The 17,987-nt window shown below is 40.6% G+C and overlaps 1 protein-coding gene across 1 annotated transcript in view; it reads right to left on the reverse strand.

The window, feature by feature from the left end:
• lrpprc (leucine-rich pentatricopeptide repeat containing) overlaps positions 1-16,084 on the reverse strand; it is a 131,170-nt gene extending 115,086 nt beyond the window's left edge. Inside the window, exons 1-3 of the mRNA XM_060831374.1 lie at positions 15,939-16,084; positions 9,638-9,849; positions 178-300 (exon numbers count right to left, since the gene is read on the reverse strand). Coding sequence (XP_060687357.1) covers positions 178-300; positions 9,638-9,849; positions 15,939-16,078 — 475 coding nt within the window. The 5' untranslated portion in view covers positions 16,079-16,084. The remainder of the gene's footprint in view (positions 1-177; positions 301-9,637; positions 9,850-15,938) is intronic.
• Positions 16,085-17,987: the final 1,903 nt, after the last annotated feature.

The raw sequence follows: 17,987 nt of genomic DNA on the forward strand, positions 1-17,987 counted from the left end.
TCCTGTAAATTATGTAGTTTCAAACTACCTTTATTTGTAGGCTGTCAGCCATATACAAGCAAACTTCAAACATTTCTCATCAACCATAAGCATCTGAAGAAACGTCAGCTATTTGTTATCCAACAGTGCCTTCAGCCGCATTTTTGCAGAGAAAACAAACTCTCCCCATAACCATACCTAGCTCTTGCAGTTTGTCCCAGATTCTGTGAGCCAAATCTGTTCTTTCTGAGAGTTGCATCTCCGGAAGCAGAGAACCACAGCTACGGAGCAGAAGCAAGGCTTGATTGCCACTAGGAAACCCTGGTTTAGAACAAAAATAAAACAGCTTAGTAACTTAATACTGATAGAACTCACTCTATTTGCAGTAATGCTGAGACATGGGAAAACCTTGAAAAAGCATTCAATTCTGATTGCAGACATGAAACTTCAAACCACAAAACTGATCCCAAAATAACCTAGCTGTAACAAAACTGTGAAAAAAAAACAGCACACAGATTTTTCAGCCACAAAGAAAGATGACCAAGAAAGGAAGTTAACTTCATGTAAAGATTCTACACCATAACAGTGGAAAAAGTGGATGAATTAAAAAGTTTACAACCGATGTCAGTTTCTTACCAAAGGGCAACTGATAAATATGAAAGACTCCTAGAAAGCTCCAAAATGTTAAAAACACCGAAACGTTAAGACAGTAGGAATCACTGAACAGTTGAGCTGAAGCGGTCAAAACTGCCCAGACTTCTCAACCTTACAAACAAACTAATCTGAAATTGCAATGTAATTATGGTCTTATCCAGGGCAGCATGGTGCATGATGGCACCAGAGACCCAGGTTCAATTCCAGCCTTGCGTGACTATCTGTGGAATTTGTACATTTTCTCCATGTCAGCATGGGTTTCTTCCAGGTCCTCTGGTTTTTCTTCCCCCACAGTCCAAAGACATGCAGTTTTGGTATATTGGCCATGCTAAATTATCCTGTGGTAAAAGCACTGGATACTGCAAAAGCTATGGGTCTAGAAGCTGAACTGGATTGGCCATGTAAACACTGTGGCTAAACAAGCAGATCAGAGGCTAGAAATCCTGCAGCAAATGACTCATCTCCTGACTCCTCAAAACATTCCCTTCTTCTACAAGATCAAAGTCAGGAGCTTGTTGAAGTGCTATCCACTTGCCTGGAGAGTAGAGTATCATTCCAACAACACAAGAACTCAAGAAATTTGACACTATCCTTGACAAAGCACTCCATTTGATTTGCACATCTACTTACATTCATTTCCTATTACGCCACCACCAAGGCACAACAACAGCAGTATGTACCGTTTACAAGATGCACTACAGAAATTCACACACTTGAGCCAACACGTGCCAAACCCGTGACCACTACTATCTCGAAGCACAGGGTCAGCAGATACCGAGGAACACCACCTTCTACAAGTTCCCCTCCGAGCCATTCACAATCCAGGCTTGGAAAAATAATGTTGTTCCTTCACTATTACTGAATCAAAATCCTGGAATTCCCTTTCTCACAGACAATTAGTGATCAGCAATAGCTGGCAAAACACACATCCTCTGAATGACTTTCTAAAATCTGGCTCTCCAGCAATGACAGAGAACTCTCATTTATTACCATTGAACATGGGTCTGATTGCCTTTAGTAAAATGTGTACTACTCAACTCTTGCCATAATTTTTCACTTTCCTGCAGCAAATGAACCACGACATTGGAGGGGTTCAGGAAGACATTTGGCCACCTATTTATGCTGCAAAGAGACAGGGAAAAACATCAACTACCATAAGAAGACCTTCTAATCTGAACATGAAGGCTAGTGCTCTCAACTTAACTTTGATTCAATGCTTTAAAATTGAAAAATGTTCATAATTAATTTTGTATCTGACTTATCTGTATTTCCCTTACTTGTTCCATCTCAGACCTCAAATGCTACGTTGTTCTTCCTCGTTCTAGAATCCCAGTGTTAAATTCAATAGTCACTGAATCATCTCCTTAGTCAATTACAATATCAAAATTTTCAAACAGTCACTTTTTTTTTTAAACCTTCCTCAGTTTTAACTTCCAGTAGAAGTTTCAAATTCAAATTTGGGATCAATTGTTTACCAGCTCCTGACAAGCTTATCTTTCCTTCATATTCTTTGTGACTTTCAAAAAATCTTCAGCTACAAGTATTGACTTTCAAAGTAAAGCAGTCTCATCACACTGAGCAATTCCTAAGACCTATCTAGTTTGCCTTCCACCATCTTGGTGAATACATAGAGTCAAAGAGTTGCACAGCATGGAAACAGAACCTTCGGCCCAACTCATCCACACCGACCAGATATCCAAAATTAATTCAGTCCCACTTGCCAGCATTTGGCCCATATCCCTTCAAACTTTTGAATAGGAAACCATCCGGATGCCCTGTAAATATTGTAATTGAACAGTCTCTACCACTTCCTCTCACAGCTCATTTCATATACCAACCACCCTTTGTGTGAAAATGTTGCCCTTTCGATTCCTTTAAAATCTTTCCACCCTCATCTTCAACTATGCCCTCTAGTTCTGGATTTCCCCACCCAAAGGAAAAGACCTTGGCTATTCACTGTATTCTTGCTCATGATTTTATACACCTCTAATGCCAGCCCTCAGCCTATTCAGCTTCTCCCTATAGCACAAATCCTCCAACCTTGTAAATCTCTTCTGAACCCTTTCAAGTTTCACAATATCTTTCCTGTAGCAGGGAGACCAGAATTGAATGCAGTATTCCAAAAGTGGCCTAATCAATGCCCTATACAGTCATAGCATGACATCCCAACTCTTACACTCAATGCACTGACCAAAGTTCAAGCATACCAAACCTTCATTATCCAGTCTACCTTTGACTCCACTTTCAAGGAACAATGAGCCTGCACCCCAAGGTCTTTGTTCAACATCACTCCCCAGGACCTTACAATTTAGTGTATAAGTTCTGTCCTGATTTGCCTTACCAAAATACATCTTACTTATCTAGCTCCATCTGCCACTCCTCAGTCCATCTGGCCATCCCAAAAGTCCCGGGTATGCGGAGATAACCTTCACTGTCCACTCCACCACTAATTTTGGTGTCACCTGCAAACTTAGTAACCACTCCTCCTGTACTCCCATGCAAATCATTTGTATAAATAACAAAGCATTGGATGCAGCACCAATCCTTGCGGCATATCACTGGTCATAGGCCTCCATACCCCTTCTAGTTGGCCTTCCACCATCATGGTGAATACACTATTCCGTCACAATGAATTTAGTGACTAAACATAATCATTGACTCCATCAATCTTCAACAGATGCATAAATAACAAGCAATCTCTCATCTCACTTCTCAACTTGAGGTGGAGTCTGCTTCAAAGCTTACTGTACTTGGTATATACCACACTTCACCCTTAATTTGAAAAAAAAACCTTGCATAGCCTTGAAAACAGTGCTCAAATTTAATGAGCATCTCCAAACTTTTCCCTACACAACAGCTTTACTGGGGGAACATAACTACCAAATCCAACAAAAATTTTGTAGCTAAGCTCATGCCAATCTGATCGCACGTGGTACACTAGCAACACAATAACAGAAATGCTACACACAAGGCCACCCACCCATCAGTGTTTCATTGCTTTTCTGTACCTTTCATCTGCAAGCCCCAGCTTCAAATTGTCAAAGAAAAGACAAATACTGTTCTGACGTCCAAAATCCTGTACCCTCGGGACAGATCATGGCGCATGTCAGATTTGCCCATAATTTGGATTATCCACTGGATCAGATGAGAGTCGACAGATGATAAAGATCAGCATTTTACTTTCAGGTTTCTGAATTGGCCTGAGGCTGTTTATCTTTTGTTTCAGTTGTTAGCAATCCCTCTTGGATACCTGTATAAAATCAACAAAATAGTCTCTGTGTTTAATTTTCAGGCTTCAGATTGAGCAGTAAAAATACTGTTCGGTTGTTACAATCATTCTAAAGGATAAAATTTATACAAGCAAACATTTGGTTTATATTGTATTTTTAAAAATCAATTTTCTTTCCATTCATTTCAGTCAGAGGGGCTGAAAGAAATATATCTGGTTTGTAGGCAAATCTGATTTTTAACCAGCCATGATTGGGGAACAGAACTTACAGTACAACATGAACTGACTTTCAAAGTGAGAGAGCTACCATTGATTCATAGTCCCACAATCAGGAACACCAAGCAAGACAAAGCAATAATTAAACCAAAAAGCATCATTTTACTCATACCATAAATAAATTGTCAACCATGATCTCTTATATGGAAGCACTTAAGCAAAGTATGAAGGAACAAGGTAATAAAGGTTCAATAACCAATTGGCTGCTCCCAGATTCAGCCTCCTCAAAGAAAGGTCACTCTTTGTTGGAGTAAGCAGAGTCTAAGGAGGAAAAACAATGCAGAATGGCATGGCTGAAAATTCTCTTACTTCTTTGTAAAAGAAGAGTCAACACCAGCAGAGTCTAGAAACTGGACACCCACCATCTCTCTGTTCCCAAATGGAACTGTCTCTCAAGGTCAAACAGAAAAATAAACTAAGGGTCCACTTGGCAAAACTCTGGTCAAGGGTAAACCTAATTTCTGGGACCCAACTCTGAGGAATATGATGATTGAGTAAGATGATGGCGTTAAGGTGTAAGATCAGCAATTGACAGTTTCAATGAAAGAGCAGATTCAAAAGATCCAAATGACCAACTCACTTCTATTCCTTGCAGTCTTCTCGTGCTCAATTAATTCAACTGCCTCTTCCACAGAATTTAATTGTCCCATGTAATTCACTCTTGAATGTGGCAGGTCTACAGCGCCTTGATCTGATCTGCTGGTTGTGCAATTGCTTATATCTATCACTTGCTGCTTATGTTGCTTGGTATGCAGGTAGCCTTGAGCTGTAACTTCATCAGGGTGACACTTCATTTTTAGGCTTGTTTGTGCTGTTCCTGAAACATCCTCCTGCATGGTTCAGTGAACCAGAGTTGACCTCTTGGTTTAGTTGGAATAGTAGTGTGGCAGATTGGGACTAGATAAATTCAAGTTGTTATTTTTTTCATAATTTATCTGAAGCCTCAAGATTAAATCATATACTTGGCTCATGAGTCTCATTTTTCCAAAAGCTGTAATACGACTATAGAACCACAGAATCCCTCCAGTGAAGATTGAGACCATTTGGCCCATCGAGTCCTCACTGAATCTCCAAAGAGAATTCCATCTAGACCCACACATGCACACCCTATCCCAGTAGCCCATACGACCCTGGGTACTACTTTCGACTTGATTGGGTCTCTTCTGACGAAGTGGGAATGACCCAACTCTAAGCCAGAAGGCCAGGATGCAAGCTTCACTTGTTCCAGAGGTATGTATAACATAGCTGAACTGGTTGATAAAATATATCAACATTTGAATTATGCCAAAATTTTACTTTTCAGAAAAATTAAAGTTGGAGCCTTTAAAATCAGTAATTACTCCATCACAATCAGCACAGAAAAGGACTTTGATACGCTGTCTGACTGTTATCCATAGCATTAACCATTCTAAGATGCTATCACAAATGTGTTCATTCATCCCACTTTGCAAGCTTTTACTGCCATTGACTATCACATGAAAACCAATATCTTCGCACTTTGAAGAAACATCAGATAACAGTTTGCACTTTAAAAAGGTTTTACTTCATGTGCTTTCAGTATTTTTACTGCAGGTTATAAAATATATTTTAAGTCTTCGTACTCCATTCATAAATATGGTGTCAACCATGGTTCAATGATCAAACTCTCAGAGGCAGTGCGTTCAAGACCCACCAAAGAGATTGCAACATAATCTAGAGTGATGAGCGAGTGCAGAATGATGGGCTGCTGCACTGTCAGGTAAGACATTAAAATGAGGCCCCATTTACCATCTCATGTAGGTGTCAAAGATTCAGTAACACTTTTCCAAAAGAGTAGCTACCTTCGATGTACTGGGCAGGATTATACTTCATAAAATATCACTCAAAGAACAGATTATCTGGTTGCCACATCACAGTTGTTTGAAGAACCAAGCTATGTGTAAATTAGTTGTCAGCATTTTTGCATGGCAAAAGCAATTACACTTCAAAATATATTCAACATACAACCTTCTCAAGGGCAACTAGAGATGGGCCACATCCACAAATGGATAAAAGCAAAATTGGTTTGAAGCACCTTCGGACGTCCTGAGGTCATGAAAGATGCTATTTAAATCCAAGACTCTCTTTCTTTAAAATCAAAAATTCCTTTTTTTTCCGATCACTCAACCTCCAGTGAACAAGCCTTACTTAAACAAAAGAGATATTTCAGTCCTCATTCTCAGAGTTTTCCACTAACTTGGAATCTTGATAGAATTAGACAGTGGTCAGAGACCGCTACTTAGAGTGTGAGATTGAAGAGTTAGCTTGCTCTGCTGACCTGCAGGAAATTGAACATCCCGAGGCTAGGGTGGGATGCCTCTGACTTCCAGATAGATTGTAAGAAATTACATTCTCATCTCCTATTATTCAGAATCATTTACATGGCTATTTCCTTGCCATTCAAAAGCCCATTTACATTTCCATCCTTATTCAGAAATCAATACCAACATTGCAGTTGCAATTTGACTACTCCCTGTAGTTAAAAAAAATACAATTCACACCAGATCTGGCCTTTGAAGGATGATTAGCATTACATTATTTCTGGAGACGATGTGGTCACTGCATTGGGCCTTGAGTAGCATGTGACCGAAGATTGTCTTGTGGGCATTACTAACTATGATATGAAGACATGGTATAAAGGAAGGACCGCCGCTTTTGTTCAGGGAGAGCTTCCCTGGTCACACCTTGCAACCATCGCGAAGAGTGTTCAGGGTTTCTCCAAAGCATATATTGTACTGTGCTTAATAAAGTTTTGGTTGTTCACAGAGGTTGGCGTGTTGCAGTTGCATCAAGTGTGTAAGCATCTCAGGAAAAAGAAATAACAAGAAATTACCCCAAAGCTGTCTTTCTAAACAAATAGCCAACACTTCCCTGCTCTTTAAAATGTTTTTTTTAAATATTCTTCACCATTTCAATTTTTTTATGGCATTCAAGAAAACCAGACTTAATTAGATTACTGCCCTACAACCTAATGATAGCCATGACCTGTCCACAAGAAGCAGGAGAAATCCATTCAAACCGACTATGCCCTACCCGAATCAATCGTTAGTCAAGTGATAGGTGATGCTATCAAGTGTCACTTTCTAAGCAATGACCTACTCACCGCTACACAGTTTGGGTTCTGTCAGTCACTTGGGTCCGGTCCTCATTACAGCATCTCTCCAAACAGGGACAAATACGTTAAATTCCAGACATGGGATGAGAATGACTGCTCGAATGGGGAATTGAAAACTAGAGGGCATAGGTTTAAGGAGAGAGGTGAAAAATGTAAAACGGATCTGAAAAGCAACCTTTTCACCCTGAGGGTGGTGCGCATGTGGAAGGAACTGCCAGTGGAAGTGGTAGAGGTAGGTACAATTACAGCATTTAAGACATTTGCACAAGTACATGAATTACAAAAGGTTTAGAGGGATATGGGCCAAATGCAGGCAAATAGCACTAGTTTAATTTGGGAAATCTGGTCAGCATGGACATGTCAGACTGAAGGGTCTGTTTCCACGCTGTATGACCATGACTGGAGATGGTATTAAGGAGCCTTGGCAAAACTGAAGTTGATGAGAATTAAATGGAAAATTCTCCACTGGTTGGAATCAGTCCTTGCACAAAGCAAATTTAGGTAGTTGAGGATCAATCGTCTCAGCCATGGGTATTGATGCAAACGTTCTGCAGGGGAAATATTTTCAAATCAACCTTTTAAGCGACATTAACACACATCTACAGTGGGTCTTGAATCCAATCCCCCTGGCTCAAAAGGTGGTTCATGACAACTGCACCATCACAGTCCTAAGTTCTCTAGGGTAGATATTTACTCATCAACCTGTTCAGAGGTGGTTTTATACACCCCTGGAACAGTTGCAACTTGAACCCAATCCTCAGGGCTCAGAGATGAGGATGCACACTATTCTCCTTAAACCAACCACCTTCAGCTGCTGCACGAAAGATATTCCACAGTTAGGTGATCAAACATTTGAATGTTTGCTGATGATTACAAATGCTACTGAACATTATTTAACTTCATGCAGCAAGGCCCGGATAACAAACAGCTTGAGCAGATAAATGACATAGCTCATGAATGTCTGACAATAATCACCTTCAACAATAGAAAATGTAACTTTTTTTTTGATAGAAAATGATATAATAACCAGAAATCATTCAAATAAATATAACAGCTACATTAATAGGTTAAAGGCTGGGTAAGCTGCAGCAAGCAATTCAGCTCACTCCCAAAGGCTATCCAACATCTACAATACACAATTCAGAGGTGTGGTGGAATGCTCTCCTCTTGCCTACATGATTGAGTTCAACATTATGCAAGATAAAGCAGCCAGAGTGATTAGCCCTCCATTCACCACTTTAAACATTCACCCTGCATCACCAGTGCATGGCAGTATTGTGTATCCCCCTTAGAAAGTGCACTGCAGCAATTCATCAATGCTCCTTTGATAGTACCTACCAAACCCACAACTGTTGCCACATTAAAAGGATGTGACTGCACTAGCGAGAATGCAGAGATTTACCATGATGTTGTCTGTAGTGGAACATTCCAACTATGAAGAGGGAGTAGTTAGGTCAGTGTTGCTTTTTTTTTGCTTACACCAGAGAAGACTGAGGGGAGATACAGGCATAAAATTTAAACAGTATTTAAATGATAATTGGAAATGCCATATCATACAAGGCTATAGGTCAAATGGTGCAAAATGGGACATATAAGCAGATGCCAGAAGACAGATATGGGCACAGTGAGCCAACGGGCTTCTTTTTGATCTGTTAAACTCTACTACCTGAAAGGAGAAACAACATTTGTGTGGGAATATCAATGTCAGTAAGTTTCTTTCCAAGCCATGCACCACCTCAACTTGGAACTTTACCATTGATCCTTCACTATTACTGGTCAGCATCCTAGAATTCCTTACCTACCAGCAGCTTGTTGATGTACCTGGACCACTGGGATTGCAGCAAATTAAAATATAACACATCACCACCTTCTCAAGGAAGGCTAGAAGAGAGCAATAGCTTCAGGACTTACCAGAAATGCTTATATCCCATGAACATAATTTATTGGAATCACACTCAGTTTTCAACTGAATTAACCAAAAATCCCAGTCACTTAGTCACTGGAAGGCAGCATTCAATTCAAACAACAATAAAAATGCATTGGCTTAAACACAATCAGCTTTTGAAACTTCTCATAGCCCATTTGGGACTCATCCAAGTATGTAGATTACAGCTCAATATCAAGAAAAAAAAACAGAATAAGCAGAGAAAACGATGTATTAAACAGCAATTGGGGGTTATCATGTAAGCCTTAAAATATTCAGAGGGGGAAAGCAAAATTTTTGACACATTTTTTTCAAAATTATTTCAAAGTTCATATTTCAATAACGACAAACAGGTAAGAAAGCATTGTGTAAATATAATGCAAACTTTGATCAATTAGAAACTAATTTTTAAAAAGAGCGCCAAATATAACAAATAACAAACCTGTTCGACAAATGTCATGAAAAATCTTCAACAATAAGGTTTTTGTGATGCGACCTGTTCTCCGTACAGATGAGTCCAACTTGTTCAAGGCCCAGTCAAACTGCATGGATTGTTTAGCTCGAACTGCTGTGATCCCCTCATCTTTAGGAGGTGCCTTCTGCTCTGTGGCTACAGCACACAAGCGCACATTGTTGCTCAGATATCTGCAAAAACTAAAAATATTAAATTAATTGAAACAGTTGCACACTCTTACAACAAGTCACCTTTAGTATTGACAAACATGTTCTTGTTATAGAGATTCTCTTAACTCACTGACAAACTGGAACAGTAAATTGAGGGCACACAAGCAACAATGGAGATGAACAATCAAGCAACAAAAATGAACTTAAGCTGAGCAATTAAAAATCATAATCATTACTCCAAAGAATGATGGCAATTCCTGTTGCACCAAGAGATTCACATTTGATCCCTCATTGAAACAAATGAGCTAATGTCAGATTAACAATGGACACCTGAGCTGACCTCAGCATGGTTCTGCTATTTTGGGGTTTCCGTTGACCATCTATTGATAGTTGGAAAGGACGTACATCAATATTAACCAAGTTCAGATTCAGACACAACTCTGGGGTTTCCAAAGCTCGCTGAAGGTGTGCAAGCTCATACACAAACAAATATCATTTGAATCACCAACACATGAAAGCCACTGGTACTTACAGTACTGTATTTCAATAAAAGCCAAAAGTCGATGTCAATGGGAGCCTAGTCAGTGTTTAATATGTTCCAAAGGAATGGAAGATGCCCTTCCACATCTTTTCATTAAAGTTGATGCAGAGTTTGTGTCTTATAAGACTTATAAGAGAACATTCTTTTACTCATGGCACCAAAGTCCAACACACGTGGTAGCGCAACTACATAATGAAGATGCATTAAAAACAAGACAATCAGAATGGCAATTTCAGGACTACACATGCTGTTTTACTGTTCCAATTGACTTCAATCTGAAAATAGAGCTCCTTTTCTTAATTTATTTACATTAGTTGCTTTTTCCACTTTTCTATGAGAATTTGACACACACGGCAGGTGAACTCTACTGATTTGGGACAAGATACAATTTTTATGCTCTACTAACATTCAAACACATTACAGAAACTATTGTGCCATGGGCACAACAAAAACATTCTAAGAAACCTTCAGTTTTCATAAAAGATTTTGGATTAACTTTTCCAAGTAGACAGAAAAACGTTTTTCCAATGTTATGTTGTGCAAACCATTCAGTTTTCGCTTGATGTCTGCCACAATCACTTTTATCAGAAGTATCTCTTTGGCAGCCTTCCGACTATTAACCCCCAGTGTGGTTTCCGAACTGGACAATCTGCAGCTGACAGTCATAGAAATGTACATCATGGAAACAGACCCTTCAGTCCAACATATCCATGCCGACCAGATATCTAGTCCCATTTGCCAACATTTGGCCCACATCCCTTGAAACCATTCCTATTCTTGTACCCTTCCAGATGCCTTTTAAATGTTGTACTTGTACCAGCTCACTCAACAGGAAAAAAATCTATTTTTCAACACTGAACAGGTCTAGCAGCACCTGCAGAGAGAGAAAAGCAAAGTTCTTTCTCTCTCTCCACATAAACGGTCAAACATGGTGAGTTTCTACACAAGTTGGTTTTTACCTCTGATTTCCAGCATTTACAGTACTTTGCTTTTATGAGTGCTTAATTCACTGCCATTTTTCTTCTAGGTACACCCATCTCAGGTTCCACTTGTCTCCAATAGGCTTTACATTTAAATCTTTCAACTCTCCTTGATAAGTACAAATAAGTACGTACCTGTCAGACAGGGAGGAAGTGGTCAAGTGAGGGAGCCGTGGTTTATTAAAGAAGTTAAATCTCTTGTCAAGAGGCTTGAGTCAGGATGAGACGTGAAGGCCTAGCTAGGATTCTTGAGAGCTCCCAGTTAGCCAGGAAAGACCGAAAGAGAGGGCTGAGAAGAGCCAGGAGGGGACATGAGTGTTGTTGGCAGATAGGGTCAAGGAAAACCCTCAAGCTTTCTATTATTTGTACATCAGGAATAAAAGAATGACTAGAAAAAGGTTGGGCAATCAAGGATAGTAATGGGAAGGTGTGCGTGGAGTCCGAGGAGATAGGAGAGGCACTAAGTGAATATTTTTCATTGGTATCCACAGTGGAAAAAGACAATGTTGTCTAGGACAATACTGAGATACAGGCTACTCGACCAGATGGAATTGAGGTTCACAAGTAGGAGGTGTTAGCAATTCTGGAAAGTGTGAAAATAGATAAGCACCCTGGGCCAGATGGGATTGACCCTAGGATTCTCTGGGAAGATGGGAGAAATCAGAGTCTTTGGCTTTGATCTTTTTCAACATTGTCTACAGGAATAGTGCCAGAAGACAGGAGGATAGCAAATGCTGTCCCCTTGTTCAAGAAGGGGAGTAGAGACAACCCTGATAATTATAGACCAGTGATCCTTACTTCAGTTGTGGGCAAATTGTTGGAAAAGTTTATAAGAGATAGGATTTATAATCATCTAGAGAGAAATAAGTTGATTAGGGATAGTCAACACGGTTTTGCGAAGTGTATGTCGTGCCTCACAAACCTTATTGAATTCTTGGAGATGGTGACAAAACAGGAGGATGAGGGCAAAGAGGTTGATGTGGTGTATATGGATTTCAGTAAGGCATTTGATTAGGCTCTCCACAGTAGGCTCTTGCACAAAGTAGAGAGGCATTGGATTGAGGGTGATTTAATGGTTTGAATCAAAAATTGGCTAGCTGAAAGATGACAGAGGGCCATGTTTAATAGGAAATGTTCATCCTGGAATTCAGTTACTAGTGATGTATCGCAAGGATCTGTTTTGGGGCCACTGCTGTTTGTCGCTTTTATAAATGACCTAGATGAGGACATAGAAGGATGGGTTTGTAAATTTGTGGATGACATTAAGATCGGTTGAGTTGTGGATAGTACTGAAGGATGTTGCAGGTTACAGAGGGACATAGATAAGCGGCAGAGCTGGGCTGAGAGGCAGCAAGTGGAATTAAATGTGGACAAGTGTAAAGTAATTCACTTTGGAAGGAGCAACAGCAATAAGGAGTACTGGCTACTAGTAAGATCCTTGGTAGTGTAAATGAGCAGAGAAAGCTAGGTGTGCATATGCATAGATCACTGAAAGTTGCCACCCAGATTGATCGGGTTGTTAAAAAGGCCGCACTTGGAGTATTGCACAGAGTTCTGGTCACCATATTATAGGAAGGATGTGGAAGCTTTGGAAAGGGTGCAGAGATTTACTAGGATGTTGCCCGGTATGGAGGCAAAGTCTTATGCGGTAAGGCTGAGGGACTTGAAGCTATGTTCGTTGGAGAAGGAGGTTGAGAGGTGACTTAATTGAGACATATAAAATAATCAGAAGGTTAGATAAGGTGGACAGTGAGAGCCTTTTCCCTTGGTTGGCAATGGTTAGCACAAAGGGACATAGCTTTAAATTGAGGGGTGAGAGATAAAGGACAAATGTCAGAAGTAGTTTCTTTACTCAGAACAGTAAGGGGCATGGAATGCCCTGCCAGCAACAGTTGCAGACTAGCCTACTTTAAAGGGCATTTAAATGGTCACTGGATAAACATATGGATGAAAATGGAATAGTGTAGGATAGATAGGCTTCAGATTGGATCCAAAAGTCGGCGCAACAGAGGGCCGAAGGCCTCCTGTACTGCACTGTAATGTTCTACGTTCACACTCCACAGATGCTAACAGACCCATTTTCTGAATTTTAAATTCCTAGCAGCCACAGTATTTTGCTTTTATCTCAACACCAAACACAATCAAATTTTTGTCAAGCCATAACTGCAATAATTTTATCCCTTGATATATGTACCTTAAACATGTCTCCTGTGCAAGTAGTATTTCAGTATTGAATTATTCATATATTTCCTGTCATAAGCCTTTTCAGTGTAATCTTAAACTGGCAGTTGAAACAATTGTGTTTATCCAAAAGTCTTTCTTACTCATCAGGAATCCAATTTAAAATGAATCCACTTTTGGAAGGCATTTACTTCATCTTTACAATACATAACTTAATATTTGTATGTCACTGTCAATAACAGAGGCATTCCTGTAGACTGTCAAATTCAAAACTTATCATTATTCAGCAACATAGAATTACATTCCTACCGCACATTATGAGAAAAAGAAAGATGAAAGATTGGCTCATGACTTTAGAGTGAGAAGATTAAGTGAGAGGGATGGAAATCTAAGGGTAAGAAATACAGCAAAACTGAATTAGTTAAAATCATGCATTGAGTGCCTTTATATATCAAAGGGCTGCCTGAAGTAAAGTCACACTTTCACTAATCTTTTGCATTCAACTTGGATCAAAAGGCTTTGACTACATGGAAGACACAATTGATTTGACACTACTGACAAGTGCTTGTAACAGCACTTCACTGTACTATGTCTGGAGACTGAACAGTACAGTGAATGGAGCGAAGATCAAATGCTGCTGATCTGGAAAGAGCAAAGATTAATGATGAATAAAACATGGTCATATGATGAGCTAGGATTACCCACCTAATTGCAGGACTATCAAACAATAATAGAAGGAATCTCAGCTCCACAAACAGCTGTGGTTGATCATTAATGGTATATTTCTTTCCAGACTGCACAAAGTTTTGAATTGAATTTTCAACTTAAACATCTGATCCAAAGATTTGAATGTCATATCACAATGCAGCTTGAACTGTGTCAGATTACCTCATATAAAGGCCACAGTCAAGTTTTACTTAGCTACTTAATCTAGGTGCTTATCCAGATAACAGATTTTAATGAAACAACATGTCTTCTCTAAAGTCAGCTCTCCTTCCAACTCACTTTTTGTTACAAATCCATCTACTAGCTCAATCCTTCCATTAAATTTGTGGGTGGCACGGTGGCATAGTGGTTAGCATTGCTGCCTCACAGCGCCTGAGACCCGGGTTCAATTCCCGACTCAGGCGACTGACTGTGTGGAGTTTGCACGTTCTCCCGTGTCTGCATGGGTTTCCTCCAGGTGCTCCAGTTTCATCCCACAGTCCAAAGATGTGCGGGTCAGGTGAATTGGTCCGTAGTATTAAGTAAGGGGTAAATGTAGGGGTATGGGTGGGTGGCAGGTCGGTGTGGACTTGTTGGGCCGAAGGGCCTGTTTCCACACTGTAAGTAATCTAATCTAAATAGTGTATTGAAAATGAAACAGAAACTGCTCCAGCATATGTACAACAGAACCATAAACATCATCTGCAATGTAACTTTTTGCAAAAGGCTTTCAGTTCTTCCACAATATAGCCCATTAGGACTGCACCCAAACTGAAATTGGCATCCAAGATTTCCAGATACGTACATGAATCAAAATTGGTCAAATCCACTTAAACCTTGAATTGCTAACTTTAGGATTTGCTTACACTTGGATAAAATTCTTGGGATATGATTAACCCAGCAATGTTCATTAAAAATGGAGATTTCTTCAAATCTATGCAAACCATTCGCCCAAGTTGGAGTGAGAAGGTACAGTTGGAGATAGGGCAACCGAGAGAACAAAGGAGCAGGAGGAGGAGGAGGGCAATTGTAAGTAGCAAGATTAAGGGCTTTTGCCTGAAACATTGATTTTCCTGCTCCTCGGATGCTGCCTGACCTGCTGTGTTTTTCCAGCACTACTCTAATCTTGGCTCTGATCTCCAGCATTTGCAGTCCTCACTTTCCCCTAATTGTAAGTAGCATGCAGGTTGGGAAAGAGGCCAAGAGACATACTGGGTGGGACAATAAGGAACAGAATGGCGCAACTGGAGTGTGTGTTGGACAGTAACAAAAACCTAAAAGAGCTCATTGGGCAATACCATGTGTGATGGCCTAATCCAGGACGAAGATAAGGAAAGGCGACAGGAAAGTTGGAAGATTACAGATTTCCAAAGTGCTGGGGTACGCACAAGGGCTAAAAGGAATGATCATAAAACCTGCCTGATAGATCGGAGCACAATAGAAGATGAAATATGTTAATTTTAAATGTTTACAATCCCTGCCCCAGCCCACACCCCCTCAGCACATGGACCTCAAGGTCAAGAAGGCTGTCACGTGTAGAAGCGACCAGATTCCTCACTGTTTCCTCACCGTCACAGACGGTTTATTTTGAAAAAGAGTATTCTTCCACTCTCCTTTTCGACAGAAAATTTTGATTTTGAGGAAATAAAAGAAAGCGGCGGCGCGATGGCTCAGAGAGAATTCCAAAGATCCTCTCCCAATTTAGCACTCACCTGGACCAGCCCCCACAGGGACCAGGAGGAGCGACGCCGTTCCCGAGCTGCGTGTACCTCGCGGGGCCGAAGCCGGAGTGCAGGCTGCGGGTCACCGGCAACCGCTTGACAAGACGGACCGACCTTAGGAGCGCCGCCATGTTACCAGGAGGGGGGAGGGGGAGAGGGGGGAAGAGCACGTGGGCTGTACAAAGGTCACAGAGACAGATTAAACTGCAATGGGGGAGGACATATCGTGTCATTACCTTGTAATTTCGAACAGCAGCATTTCAACTTTTAAGATTTTAATTTTAACATTATAATATTTTGTGTATTATAATTAGAACATTTGCTATCATGTTACTATAGGTTTAAAATTACTACCATTGCGTTTTATAGGATTCTCCCCCCCATACTACAGTTGGTAGAGTCCAACAGGATGGCGGACTGAAAGTTTTCCCCGAGTTGTCCGGCTGCGGTCCTTCTCATCTTTGCAGGAGCACAGTGTGCACCAACTAACTGTAACCATAGGAACAGGCCCCTGTGCAGATGTTTTATTTATGTGTTGGAATTCGGATCCTTTAAAAGAAAAAAAAAACCACCAGTCACGAACCCAATTCCATAAATCCAACTTGCAGCATCTAAAATTAAAAATTATACATATAAATCCATCAATTTTTCGCATATAAATGTAAAATAATGATGGAAAAGTGTAGACTACATCTAAAAGTTGAAGTTCTAAATAGGAGAAAGGCCAATTTTGACGGTATTAGGCAAAAACTTTCGAAAGCTGATTACAGGCAGATGTTCGCAGGTAAAGGGACAGCTGGAAAATGGGAAGCCTTCAGAAATGTGATAACAAGAATCCAGAGAAAGTATATTCCTGTCAGGGTGAAAGGTAGCTTCAGGGAATGCTGGATGATGAAAGAAATTAAGGGCTTGGTTCAGAAAAAGAAGGAAGCATATGTCAAGTACAGACAGGATAGATTGAGTGAATCCTTAGAAGAGTATAAAGGCAGTAGGAGTATTACTTACAGTGTGGAAACAGGCACCTCGGCCCAACAAGTCCACACAGACCCGCTGAAGCACAACCCACCCAGACCCATTCCCCCAACACTACAGGCAATTTAGCATAGCCAATTCACCCAACCTGCACATTTTTTGGATTGTGGGAGGAAACTGGAGCACACCCACGCAGACATGGGAAGAATGTGCAAACTCCACACAGTCAGTCGCCTGAGGCAGGAATTAAACCCAGGTCTCTGGTGCTGTGAGGCAGCAGTGCTAGCCACCGTGCCGCCCACTTAAGTATACTTAAGAGGGAAATCAGGAGGGCACAAAAGGGGACATGAGATAGCTTTGGCAAATAGAATTAAGGAGAACCCAAAGGGTTTTCACAAATATGTTAAGGACAAAAGGGTAACTAGGGAGAGAATAGGGCTCCTCAAAGATCAGCAAGGCGGCCTTTGTGTGGAGCCACAGAAAATGGGGGAGATACTAAATGAGTATTTTGCATCAGTATTTACTGTGGAAAAGGATATGGAAGATAAACACTGTTGGGAAATAGATGGTGACATCTTGCAAAATGCCCATATTACAGAGGAGGAAGTGCTGGATGTCTTGAAATAGGTAAAGGTGGACAAATTCCCAGGACCTGATCAGGTGTACCCTAGAACTCTGTGGGAAGCTATATAAGTGATTGCTGGGTCTCTTGCTGAGACATTTGTATCATCGATAGTCACAAGTGAGGTGCCGGAAGACTGGAGATTGGCTAACATGGTGCCACTGTTTAAGAAGGGTGGTAAGGACAAGCCAGGGAACTATAGACCAGTGAGCCTGACCTCGGTGGTGGGCAAGTTTTTGGAGGGAATCCTGAGAGACAGGATGTACATGTATTTGGAAATGAAAGGACTGATTAGGGATAGTCAACATGGCTTTCTGTGTGGGAAATCATGTCCCACAAACTTGATTGACTTTATTGAGGAAATAACAAAGAGGATTGATGAGGGCAGAGCAGTTGATGTGATCTATATGGACTCCAGTAAGGCGTTCGACAAGGTTCCCCATGGG

Source organism: Hemiscyllium ocellatum, chromosome 10, assembly GCF_020745735.1.
Source record: "Hemiscyllium ocellatum isolate sHemOce1 chromosome 10, sHemOce1.pat.X.cur, whole genome shotgun sequence".
Lineage (NCBI taxonomy): Eukaryota > Metazoa > Chordata > Chondrichthyes > Orectolobiformes > Hemiscylliidae > Hemiscyllium > Hemiscyllium ocellatum.